Source organism: Talpa occidentalis, unplaced genomic scaffold (assembly GCF_014898055.3).
Source record: "Talpa occidentalis isolate TD23 unplaced genomic scaffold, MPIMG_talOcc4v2.1 talOcc4.8, whole genome shotgun sequence".
Taxonomy (NCBI): Eukaryota; Metazoa; Chordata; class Mammalia; order Eulipotyphla; family Talpidae; genus Talpa; species Talpa occidentalis.
Genome location: NW_023605194.1, coordinates 76,547,826 through 76,560,554, shown reverse-complemented (window position 1 = coordinate 76,560,554; position 12,729 = coordinate 76,547,826). Strand labels below are relative to the sequence as shown.

The 12,729-nt window shown below is 56.5% G+C and overlaps 1 protein-coding gene across 1 annotated transcript; it reads left to right on the top strand.

Annotated features, from left to right (window-relative positions):
* The first annotated feature begins 12 nt into the window (after positions 1 to 12).
* On the top strand, positions 13 to 9,664 carry ELF3 (E74 like ETS transcription factor 3). The gene is made up of 9 exons (XM_054690203.1): positions 13 to 836; positions 4,967 to 5,133; positions 5,404 to 5,625; positions 5,826 to 5,924; positions 6,111 to 6,230; positions 6,415 to 6,504; positions 6,643 to 6,759; positions 7,522 to 7,717; positions 8,301 to 9,664. The coding sequence occupies exons 2-9, from the start codon at positions 4,971 to 4,973 to the stop codon at positions 8,413 to 8,415; spliced, it is 1,122 nt and encodes a 373-aa protein (XP_054546178.1). The 5' UTR covers positions 13 to 836; positions 4,967 to 4,970; the 3' UTR covers positions 8,416 to 9,664.
* Positions 9,665 to 12,729: the final 3,065 nt, after the last annotated feature.

Below are 12,729 nucleotides of genomic sequence, written 5' to 3'. Positions count from 1 at the left end.
TCTGGGGGGCCCAGAGGATGACAGCATTTCCCTGTCCTTGGGAACCCCCAGCTTCAAGGAGGGGCATTCCCTGACATGCATGTGAAAACATATGGGGATATGACTGTGGCGTTGCTGGCGCCAGGAGAGTGTACAAATGAATGGCACTTGAGTCTGTGAGGCCCTAAACTCTCAATCTGCAGCAACCCTATTTGCCTTCTGCGGTGCTTTCAGAAGAGCCTGTCCCAGTGTTCTTCCCCCGCCTGCTCTTCATCCCTGGGCTTGGCTGGGCCCTACCTGCCTGTGATTCTGAGCAACTCTTTTTTTTTTTTTAAAGATTAATTTTTAAATTTACGCATACAAGAGCTGGGATGCAGGCCGGAGGTGTGGGGGGTGAGAGTATCCACCAGAGACAGAGTGGGGAGCAGAACAGGCAGATCTACTGAAATAGGGGAGCAATGGGCGAGCCAGGAGAGGTCTGCTGCGCCATGTGGGTAACTCCCTGGCTGGGGATGGAACTCGTGCTGCCGATAGCTTCATAGGGCTCATGCTTAACCCCTTGCACCACAAGGAAGGCCCTGATTCTGAACAACTCTTAATGGTGTGATAACAAGTAGAGTATTTTCTGAACTTGGCACTGAGTTCTGATTTCTTGGTTTCCGCCTGGGGGCAAGCAACTTAGGGTTGAGGTATGGGAGGAGGGTGGGTTGCAAGGAAATATTTAAATATATTTAAGGTTCTTTTCCTTAAATATAGAGACCCCTGTACCAGTTTTCCTTTGTGGCTCTGAGGGAGCCTCCTTCCCTGCACAGGGCCTGGAAAAGGGACCACGACCTAAGACATAACTGCTCAGGTAGGTTTATTCTCACTCTTAGCAAAAGCAAGGGGATACTGACAAGGGGGTAGGCTGGGGAGTGTCAGTCCTGGGCATACCTGGGGTTTCTCCAGCAAAGAGGGTGCTTTTGGGTCTTAGGGATCTGGGGCCCTGAGGTTGTAAGAGCTGCCCTAGGCACTGTCATATTTTTTTTTTTTTTTAAGTATTCTTTTTTTTTTTTTTAAGAGAGGCATGTTTATTTATTTATTTGTTTGTTTTTTGTTTATACATGCACTGGGTACAGTCAGAAGCGCGGGGGAGGGTGAGAGAATTCACAGAGCCAGAGCGGGGAGCAGAACAGGCAGAAGGACCGAAATACACTGCTGAGGGGAGCAGCGGGCAGCAGGAGAGGTCTGCGCGCCATGTGGGACCCTCCTCCGGTGGCCGGGGAGCAGCCAGGGATCGAACCGGCGGCGCTGCAGAGGCCGCAGGCAGCTTCAAAACCCAGTGCTCAACCGCTGCGCCACCGGGGAGGCCCTGGCATATTTTTTTTTAAAAGATTTATTTATTTATGCATACAAGAACTGGGGTGCAGGCCAGAGGTGAGGGGGGTGAGAGGATTCACCAGAGACAGAGTGGGGAGCAGAACAGGCAAATCTACTGAAATACGCTGCTGAGGGGAGCAGCGGGCAAGCCAGGAAAAGTCTGCCACGCCATGTGAGTTGCTCCCTGGCTGGGGATCGAACTTGTGCTGCAGTGACTGCAAATAGTTTCATAGGTTGCATCTTAACCCCTTGTGCCACCAGGGAGGCCCGGCACTGGCATTTTGATAGCAAACTGCCAAGTTCTTTGGGGGCTGTTCCTGGCAATGAGTTATAGGCAAGGAGGCTTTCAGGCTCTCCCTGCACCCCAAATTGGTGCCTGTCTTATGTGAGGCCAGTGGTCATCTTTCCTGATGCTGAACAAAAGCCTGTAGCATTGATGGGCCCAGGAACTAGAAAGGGTCACTCTGGAAGCCAAAGCCTGGAGCTCTTCCTCTGGCGTCCTCTCACTCCCCCCCGCCCCCCACCCCTGCCCGCACTTTGTGACACTTTACAGCGTGGACATCTAAGTCACATCTGCCACCCACCATTCCTGCCAGCAGTGCCTGTCCTTTCATAGGGCTGGGAGGCAGCGCTCTGCCATCCTCCTCCCCAGGAGGAGACCTCCCTGTCTAGGTCAGCTCTGAGAGGGGCGCAGGCTCTTCTTGCCACAGGCAGGGTCTGGAAAGGCCCTTCACCTCCTTCTCAGCACCTCTGACTGCTACCCTGGAACCTTTTCCCCATTCCTCCAAGGCGCTGGCCTCCAACTAAGACTCACTTACCTCCCATAACATCCCTGGCTGCGGGGGCTACTGGAGGCATTAATACTTAGAGGCGAGGTGCTAACCTATAGGAATTCCCTGTTGTCCTATAGGTGCTAACCTACAGGAATTCCCATATCTCCTGTGAATCCCCATGAAGGCAAGGGAGCTGATCTCCTTCTCATTGTTCTCTTTTCACCTTCTCACTCAGTCTGGAGCCTCAGCCAGGCATTCTGCTGGTTGAGGGAGCACAGAGCAGTCCTGTCTCCAGTCCCGGCTGGAAGCCGGTTCTCCTACATTCCTGGGGACTGACTGGGGAGAGGGAGTGCCGCCTTGGGCTCCCGGGGTGGGAGGAGGGGTGGGGAGGCCCCCTGAAGGGCTGGGGAAAATCCTATGGCCAGAGCCCAGGGGCTCTCCAGTCGGCCCTGACCATTGGAGGGGTCCTGACCTTAACCCCTCTTCAAGGGACCCAGCAGTTTCCTAGACCAGGAAAATGAGAAGCAGATTGTCAGAGATGAGTTTCTTAGTCTTCCTCTGTAGAATAAGTAGGGGGCCCCGGAGAGGTGGAGGTGCCTTTTGTTTGACCAACCATTTCTCCAGAGGCTGAGCTTAGCTGTGAACCACCCAGGGCTGTGGATCCATGAAGGGGGGGAGATGACATAGTTCCTACACCTTAGAAGTATAGAAAACGTCATCTGGAAGAGATACCGGGAGTTATTAGGAACCTCTTTCTTACAGATGGGGAAACTGAGGCCACAATCCAAGTGTCTCACCCAAGATCACATAGTTGGGAGACTCCAGAATACAAATCTGCCTCCTCACCATCCTGTCTGCCTGGGTTCAGGGTCTCCGGCAGGGTCTGTAGGTGGGCTGAGCCCATAGAGAGAAGACTGACTGGCTCTGCCCACAGGGGGGCCTGGGCTCAATGTGGTGCTGAGAGGGGACCCTCATAACAGGAGAGGTCAGGGAAGAGCACCTGGGCTGCCTGAATCTCAGCCCCACCGCCTAACCAGCTCCTGGGGCCGGGGCAATCACTCAACCCCACCGAGCTGCAATGTTGTCTTTAAAATGGGGGTAACCACACATTCTTCCAGGGTTTTTGTGAGGACTAAGGCGAGACATTAAAAGCAAATGGGGGCCTCCCTGGTGGTGCAAGGGGTTAAGCACTGCACTATGAAGCAATCTGCAGTCTCTGCAGCATGAGTTTGATCCCCGGCCCGCCAGGGAGCAACCCACATGGTGCAGCAGACCTCTACTACCTCGCCTGCTGCTCCCCTCAGCAGTGTAGTTCGGTCAGTTTCCCTCTTTTGTTCCCCACTCTGTCTCTGGCGAATCCTTTCGCACCCCCGCATCTCTAGCCTGTGCCCCAGCTCTTGTATGCATAAATAAATAAATTAAAAAAAAAAAAAAGCAAATGGGCCTGCCTTTCTTCCTTTAATAGACTTGACCCAGGCAGTGAGGCTTCTGGCCACTAGAGGGCAGCAGACAGGCACCGTTGGGCTGGGCCAGGCAGAGATTAGATGCGCGTCCAGATAGAGGGGTAAACAGCTCCACGGATTCCAGCGCCTCCAGCAGCCCTGAGGCAGAGAGGGCTCCTTCAGGGACGGAGGGAAGAACTTGTCAGTAGAGCCAGGTCTCCCCAGAAGTGGCCGCAGCAATCCTGATGCTTGGTTGGGGCCCTGGCAGGCCAAGAATGCCTGGCCAACAGGGACCGGCAGTAGTAAGGGGCCCTGGGCGAGGCTGGCAGGCCCTGCCTACCCATCAGCCTGTGAATATTGCCTAGGGTCCTGAGTCTTCGCCTGAATCCTGGGCGCTGTGGGAAAACTCCCAAATCTCAGTGTCTTCCCTCCTACCAGCCCCTCTTGTCCTCAGACCTGCTCCCTCTGACCCAGGTCAGCCAGGAGGTCAGATTCCCCCTTCACACTTCTCCCTTCTCTGGCCCATCCCTGGCCTGGCCCCCGAAAGGAATTTCCTGAGCCAGAGGGTGGCCGAAAGTACAGATGCCCACCCCAGCGACGCTCCCGCCACCCGCCCAGGCCAGTGCCCTGTGCCCAACCCCAGCAGGTACAGGATGACAGGATCCGACAATCATTAAACCAGCTGGGCCTGATTTCCCAGCACCGCCTGCTAGGATCCCGGCCAAGTGGCACAAAATATGCAAATCACCTGGGGCCAGGAGCCCAGTCTAAAGGCCAGGAAATCCCCTCCATCCAATGAGCCACCAGCTCAGATTACCGCCTGGCCAGGCTATAAAGCCTGCGCACCAGGCGGAGCTCCACAGCCTTTATTTAGGGCGGGTGGGGGAGCCCCAGGGCCAGAAGCCCAGCACTACCTGGCTGAGCTTTTTTCCCTCCTGGATTTCTCGCCCACCTGCTGTCCCTTAATCCTGCCTGCCTGCTGGCCACACCCGTACCAGCCACTCCGGTAGGACCCCCACCTGCCATATTCCCCAGCCTGAACCCTGGGAAATTGGGGAGGGGGTTAGTGGATCTCAGTTGTGACACTGTAGTCCACAGGACAGAACCCCAGAGCCAGGAATGTAGGGTGGTGGGGGGACCCAAGGGTCCATGGGCCGAGAGGGGTTGTCCTGGGAAGGATGGGGTGGCCATGTCTCTGCTGGGCCCACCCACAGCCCAGGTGAGCTGAGCAGGGAGCCCAGCAGGCAGCCTTCACACCACCAGCCAGGTCAGGCCCTCTTGGAGGCAAGGTGTCTGAAGCCATGTTGACCTTTGTGCCCTTTGGGGCTACTCCCGCGTCAGGCTGGGCTAGAACAGTATAGCCAGAAGGCTAGGGGCCAGCCTGGCCTCTCACTGGCCTCTCTCCCCAGGTAGCCTCATGGCCGCAACCTGTGAGATTAGCAACGTTTTTAGCAACTACTTCAGCACTATGTACAGCTCGGAGGACTCCACTCAGGCCCCTGTTCCCCCTGCTGCTACCTTTGGGGCTGATGACCTGGTGCTGACTCTGAGCAACCCCCAGATGCCGCTGGAGGGCACAGGTGGGTCCTCGGCAGGGTGGGAGGGGATGTTTAGAGAGGGTGGCAGATCCATCTAACACCCGTTTAAGATAAATGGGGATCGGACAGGGAGAAAGGCCTCTGGTACAAATTTCAGGTCTAGGGGCTGGGGTAACCTGGAAGAGACTGGGGTGTGGGTGTCTCGTGAATACCAGCCCTTCCTGGTGGGAGGGTTGTCTAAACCCATACGTGGGCTGTGAGGGCCTGCCGGGTGGCACAAGCTGACCTGTCACTGCGCCCGACCCCTTGCAGAAAAGGCCAGCTGGTCAGGGGAGCAGCCTCAGTTCTGGTCCAAGGCCCAGGTTCTGGACTGGATCAGCTACCAGGTGGAGAAGAACAAGTACGACGCCAGCTCCATCGACTTCTCGCGGTGCGACATGGACGGGGCGGCGCTCTGCAGCTGTGCCCCTGAGGAGCTGCGGCTGGTCTTCGGGCCCCTGGGGGACCAGCTTTACTCCCAGTTATGGGACCTCAGTAAGTGCCACTTGGGGTCCTGGGGAGGGGGCGGGGGTTTCCTTCTCAGTGAGGGGGGCTGGTTTGGGGTTGAGCACCTATCCCAAGCCAAGTACAGCATGGGCTGTGGGGAGACCCGTGAGCATGGCCAGACGGAAGCCCCCAAGGGGGGAGAGGGGAGTAGAGTCAGCCTGGGCCCTGACCCTCCCTCCTACTATCAGCTTCCAGCTTTCCTGACGAGCTCAGCTGGATCATCGAGTTGCTGGAGAAGGACAGCATGGCCTTCCAGGAGACTGCAGGAGACACCAGCTCTTTCGGTGGTGAGAGCCCATTTTCTCCCTTCTTATCCTAGCCTGTCCCGTCCCGTCTCTGGCCCTCCCCGGAGCACTGGAGATGACCCTCCCTGCCCAGACATCTGTCTCCCCCAAGCTCAAATTCAGCTGGTCACCAGGCAGCCTTAGCCACCCTCCTCTGCACACAGCTGAAGTCTCACCTCCTCTTCCCAGAACAGGGAAGCCCCTTCATCCAGGAGATGCTGGACGACTCCCGGCAGGCCAGCCCCTACTACCCTGGCAGCTACGGTGCTGGCGCCCCCTCCCCCGGCAGCTCTGATGTCTCCACCACAGGTGAGCCCTTGTCTGGGCCACAGCTCCCCTCCCGCCAGTGCTCTCCAGCCCTGTTGCCACACCGGAACCCTTGCTTTCTGGGAGGATCAGGGGCTGGGCAGGCGTGGCGTCCTGGGCAGGCTCTGAGGCTGGCTCGGGGAGTGGGTGGGCTGGTGAGGGGCCTCACTCTGCCCCGCCTCCCCAGGGACCGGCACCTCTCAGAGTTCCCACTCCTCAGACTCTGGTGGAAGCGACGTAGACCTGGACCCCACAGACAGCAAGCTCTTCTCCAGCGGTGAGTGGGGAGGCCCAGTCCCCAGGGGTTGCCCCACTGGGCAGTGCCCTAGCAGGCCCTGCCCCTCACTCCTGCTTTCCTGCAGTTTTCCCATAAGAGGCTGACCTCACCCGTCTCTCCTTCCACCTTCCCCCATAGATGGCTTTCCTGACTATAAGAAGGGGGATCCTAAGCACGGGAAACGGAAACGAGGCCGGCCACGAAAGCTGAGCAAAGAGTCCCGGGATTGTCTGGAGGGCAAGAAGAGCAAGCATGGTGAGCTCCTGGGATGGTGCTGCAGGGACAGGAGGGGAAACTGAGGCTCCCAGAGCAAGGCTATTGGAGCTAGAGGTTCCTGCCCCCTCCCCCACTCTAGTTCTCACTGCCTGTGGCCACTGTCCTGCCAGCTGGGACTCCACTGAGGAGGCACTGGTGGGTGCTGGAGTGGGGGGGAGGGGAAGAGCCCAGCGACCACTGTGGGCTCAGGCAGAGGTGACTCCCAGCTCGCCAATGCCCAGGCAGCATGGCCCCTGCACTCCAAGTCTGTGCCTGCCAGCCTCAGGCCTTGAGTGTGTCCAGCCACTGTGAACCCCCAGGAATATGCCCCCTGGTCTTCCTTGCCTGTGTGCTGTTTTCCACACAGTGCCCTTTCACAGACACACATAGAGGCCTGGCTGTTTCTTGTGCTCAGGAGGTTATTTTTCACGGGAAGCTATCCCTCGGTCCCCAGGCTGGGGCCAGCTCTAGCCCTGGGCAGGCCAAGCCCCCACCACCTGGTGGTGTGTCTGCTTCTTGACTGTGACCCTCACTGACCTGGGAGATCCCAGGCCAGTCTCACTCTAGTCTCCCAACTGGACGTGTGACCAGTATTCGAGGGAGTTAGCATCTGTGCCATATGAGCTCAGTCCTGGAGCTCCGTGTCAGTTGGGGGAGGCAGGAGGGAGCAGCCATTACAGCAAAGGCCAGGCAGCCAGACACATCCCCTGGCCTGGAGGAGGGGCCCCTTGACACACTGGTTGATGGAATCTGGCCTTATAGCCCCCAGAGGTACTCACCTGTGGGAGTTCATCCGGGACATCCTCATCAACCCGGAGCTCAACGAGGGCCTCATGAAGTGGGAGAACCGGCAAGAGGGTGTCTTCAAATTCCTGCGCTCCGAGGCCGTGGCCCAGCTGTGGGGCCAAAAGAAAAAGAACAACAGCATGACCTACGAGAAGCTGAGCAGGGCCATGAGGTGAGGGAGCGGCTGGGACCCTCACCATCTGTCATTCCTACCAGGGGGGGCGCTCGTGTTCCCCTCTCGGACCACCACCCTCCTGGCCGGTTTGAGTCCTGTTAGAGGGAGGATAAGAGCAGTGTCTGCTTACCTCACAGATCAAATGAAAACACAGAGAAAGTAGTAGGTTGGCTTCCAGTCAGCACACTTAACTACCTAACAATTTTTTTATGCTATCTGCCAGTTTGTCCTAAGACAGGCTCTTGGTGGTGAAGGAGGCCTTGCTCTCTCGCTACTGGGGCAATTATGTTGCTGTATCTAGGCCTCAGTTTCCTCCTAGATCTTGGCCCAGATCCCTTGCAGACCTAAAATCATGTGGTTTCATGATAAGCCCCAGGCTGTAGACATAAGCACAAAGAAGCCAGGGTAGAACCAAGGCCTATGGACACAGTTGTAGGCCAGGGTGCAAAGACAGCTCCTCCTTGCGGTGGGGCAGGAGAGAGGAGCTTTGAGAAGTGACACTTGGGTTAGTTCAGACTGGAGACCAGGTGAAGGTGGGCCAGGTGACCTGAGCTGGGCTGACTTCCCTTCTCCCACCCAGGTACTACTACAAGCGTGAAATCCTGGAGCGCGTGGATGGCCGGCGACTTGTCTACAAGTTTGGCAAAAACTCCAGTGGCTGGAAAGAGGAAGAGGTGGTCAGCAGTCGGAACTGAGGGCCCGAAGGAGACCTGGGACCAAACGCACGGACGTTGAGGCCTGCATTCTCTCCTGGGGACCTTGGGCCACCCCGGTTTGGGCACACTCCCTGCTATGCCGTGAAGAGAAGCGGAGGCTGTGGTCTTGTCATCGTCAGCCTGAAGTGGGGGTCCGTGGCCTCCCCTCTTTGGCCTCCTTTTGGAATTACAAGCTCTGGAATTTGAAACAACCAGTCCGCTGACCAGCTGCAAATGCAGCTACTTGTATCGGGTGCCGCCTCAGACTTGATCCGGAACCCCGCTGTGGGCAGCCTGCCTCCTGGAGATGCCTGGACTGAGCCAAGGAGGACTGAGGAGACCCCAGGGACACCACGGCAGGGGTATTGGGCTCCTCCGCACCTTCTTTCTGGACTGGCTCCTCCTCCCCGCTCAGTACTTGGATCCGCCAGCGGGGGTCGGAGCACCTAATTTATGTGCTATAAATGTCAGATGTGTGTAGAAATCTATTTTTTCTAAGACGTTCCCCTCCCTGCTCCTCCCAAGCTCTGGTGGCCACTCTGACTGTTCCAGGCCTTGAGCTGAGCCAGTGAGGGATGGATGGGGCAATGCTGGGACCGTTCGGCAGGTTCCTGGCTGCTTTCTCCTGTGAGTGGAGGCAGAGGCCTCCAATAAAGTGCCTTTGGGGCTTTTTCTTATCTTCGTCTTAGCTACCCATGTGCTGAAATTTGGGCCTGTGGATTGGAATTAGGCTGGGGAGGGGAGAGTGACAGGGGTCTAGCAGGCTGAAGGTGAAGGCAAAGGCAGAGGGAGGGTAAGAATGGATTTCCTATATCAGGAGGGCTAAGTTTACAGACAAGCTGGCTGGGACCTGGGAGGAGAGCAAAGAAAACAAGTGAGATTGTTCACCTCTGAGAAAATGCAAGACTTCATGCAAGCAAGGACATGAGCCTGGGAAGCTAAGCACGGGGCCTGTGTCGTGTTGCCACCTCACGTTTGCACAGTGACCTTGGCCGAGTCCTTCTTGGGCCTGCCCTGCTTCCTTGCTGCCAGGCTAGGCTTTGGACCCGATGTTCCCTAAGAAGTCTAGCATTGCATGTCTGGCCTTGTGGAATAGAACCTTTTGCATTCCAAACAAGTTGGCTGTAAGCTGAATATCTGTAATCTGAATCCTAGCTTTCGTTGTCCGACATGAAATCAGAATTATGATCTTGTGGAGGGAAAAACAAATAAAATAGAGATGATGAACACTTGGTGAGAAAGAGAGAAGGAGTGGACCCTCAGACATCTCATCTACACCAGGTACAGTGCTAGACTTCCCTGCCCACCCTCACCCTCCACAGGAGACATGAGACCATCATTTCCAGTTTGCAGGCGCAGGCAGTGAGGGTCAGTGGGATGGTAACTTGGCCACCATCACCCACGCGGCGCCTCCTGCTGTCCTGAGGCCTTTCCCTGGGAGCTTCTCAGGTTGGGACTGTAGATTCCAGAACCGTGTCACTTTGCCTCTGCAGTGAAGATGCATCTGGGTTTTAGAACATTTGACTGATGGGAACTGCATGTGGAGTTACTTATGAAGAAAACTTTCCAGCAGAAAGTTCTTAAGTCCAAGGCTTCAAAAGCACATTTTGTAAATTGGAAATGCTATTGTCTTAGAAATACCAGGTTATTCGCTGAAGGCGTGTAGATAAAGAAGGTATCTTCAAAAAAACTGTGTGTGTGTGTGTGTGTGTGTGTGTGTGTGTGTGTGTGTGAGTGAGAGAGAGAGAGAGAGAGAGACAGAGAGAGAGACAGAGAATTTGAGAGAGAAGCGGGGCTTGTCAGAAAGAGCAGGGAAATTGGTTGGAGAGATTAGGGGGTCATGAAAGAACCTAGAATCTGCTGGAGCCACTGGAAGACCTTTCCCTTCTGAAGAGTAAGAAAGTTAACGGAAGGAGCTAATGGGCAGAGGCACAGCTTAGCCTCAGACCTGATCACCTGCTTGCCAGGCCACTTATCAGCTGGGCATCCTTCGGTCCCTTAACCTAATAACATCCTTGTTTCCTGACAGTTAATTTGTGTGTGGTGCTGTGCAAATTTCCCCACCCACATTATCTTGGAGCTCCTCACACCCTGAGGAGGGTTTACCCTTGTCACCTTAAGTCACCATGCAGTTGAGCCTCGGAAGACTCTTGCCGGCTCCCCTGCCTCCAGCCTCGGTTTCCTCAGCCCTGTGGGAAGGAGACACAGCATGTGATGGTCACAAAGGATGTGCAGAGGGGATGGGAGCTGGGATGAGGGGCCAAGCCCCTGATCCTTTGCCACAGGGCTGGGAGGCAGCTGCTAGCAGGCCCTGCCTCCCCTCCGACCTTTGTCCTGCCATTTTCAGTTTATGAGGTGCTTTCCTCATCCCATTATCTCATTTGATCCGCACCACAGCCCTTTGAGGAGACTGGGCCTCCCTGTGATCCCTATGGGGGCTGGTGGCTGATCCAAGGTCACCAGCCCTGTGGGAGTGGGGGCCAGGACTCCTGCCTCAGGGGGTGCTTAGAGGCCAGGCCCCTGCTTGGGACAGGGCACTGGGGACAGGAGGCAGAAAGGTTAGCTTTGCCCAGCACTGCCCTCTCCCCTCCCGCCTCAGGACCTTACAGAGCCTGGGGACACAGCCTGGCGCCCTCTCTCTGGGGTATCAGCCACTTCTACCTCCAGCGCCCACCAGGTCAGAAGTCACTGCACAGACTCCCACCCAGAGATGGGGGCATTCTCCCGCCCTGGGGGTTTGTGTCTCCTTGGGTGTGGCCCAGGCTGAGGGGTGGCGGAGTGGAGGCCCTAGGGCTGGGCTGTTTCGGTCCTGCCCTGAGCTGCTGGTCACCTCTTATCTGCTTCTGTGGGATCAGGTGTGCTGCTGGGCAGGTCAGAGAGAGGTCACCCCTCCCGAGTTTGGGTGTGCCTGCAGGGGGGAGGGGAGGCGGCCTGGATTACCCCCACAGGCACCCCTCCCGCCCAATTCCAGGGAAATCTACCTTTACCCGCTGCCTGGGTGAAGCAGGTGACGTGTATTTTTATTCAAGGGTTTATTTCAATAAACCTCTTTTCCAGTTATCTGTTTACCGTCTCTCTCCCGACCGGGTTGTGAGGGCCTCTGGGCAAGGACGGGCTTACTCATCTCAGCACCTCCACGGCGCCTGGCACAGAGAAGGTGCTCAATAAATATTTGTCAAGCAGCCTGTGACTTCTGGCCTCTCCCTGTCCTGCCACCACCTCCCCGCCACCCCCCCAGCACATACACCACACTCACCTGCACACTCACACACATGTGGACCCTCGCACCCAGCTGTGTGCCATGGCATACACGCCACACTCTCCACACCGCGCACACGTTCTCACACACACTGTGGATCTCACACAGCCATGCACAGACACACAACACACTATCTTCACACCTATCACACATATGCGTGCTCCCCGCCCCCCAGTGAAGTGAGCTCCCAGGCCCACCCTTCCAGTCCTTATTCACACTACTGCTCTCCTTCTTCTGCTCCCTCCTCCCTCTCCTCCCTCTTCCCTCTGCTCCCTCCTCCCTCTCCTCCCTCCTCCCTCTGCTCCCTCCTCCTTCTGCTCCCTCCTCTCTCTGCTCCCTCCTCTCTCTGCTCCCTCCTCCCTCTGCTCATCTCTTCCCTCAGTCCAGCTGACCCCTCTTTGACACATTTCCAGACCTCCCTCCACCTTTTCACCCCACAGGTAGGCTCGGGCCCTCCCTCCAGTAATTCGCAGCGCATAGCACAAAATGAAACTTAGGGCCCTGTTAAAAATTACTAAAGTTTTCAAAACAGCTGCAGCAGAGCCTTCAGACAGGCCCGGGGCCTTTCCCAAGCAGGACGAGTGGGTCTTCCCAGGGACCCATGGGCTGCGCACCCACGAGGCCAGCCCTGCTGCCTCTGCGTCCCAGCCCGAGCCCATGGAAGTCCCACCATGCCTTCCTCCACAGGTACATCCTCTGCGGCGATCATCAAACATGCCCACATTGCCCACTTTTAAAATCAGGAAAAATTTCACAGAATAACTTGGAGTTGTATCTTCTCTTAGATGATCAGAAGATCTGGCAGAGCTGAGGGAGCTCTCCCTTGGACCACAGTCTAGGTCCCTAGAAGTTCTCAAAATCACCCTCCTCACTGCTGATTGAAAACATCTATGTCTCCCCCACCCCCAACACCCACTCCTCCCAGACTGGGGACTCCTTCTGTGTCCCCCTCTACCAGGTACGGTGATGGCTTGGTGAGGATGTCAGGAAGTAGGCAGGTGATGGTAGGGCATGGGATACTCATAGGCATGGCAACCAGGCAGCCCCTTCTACTT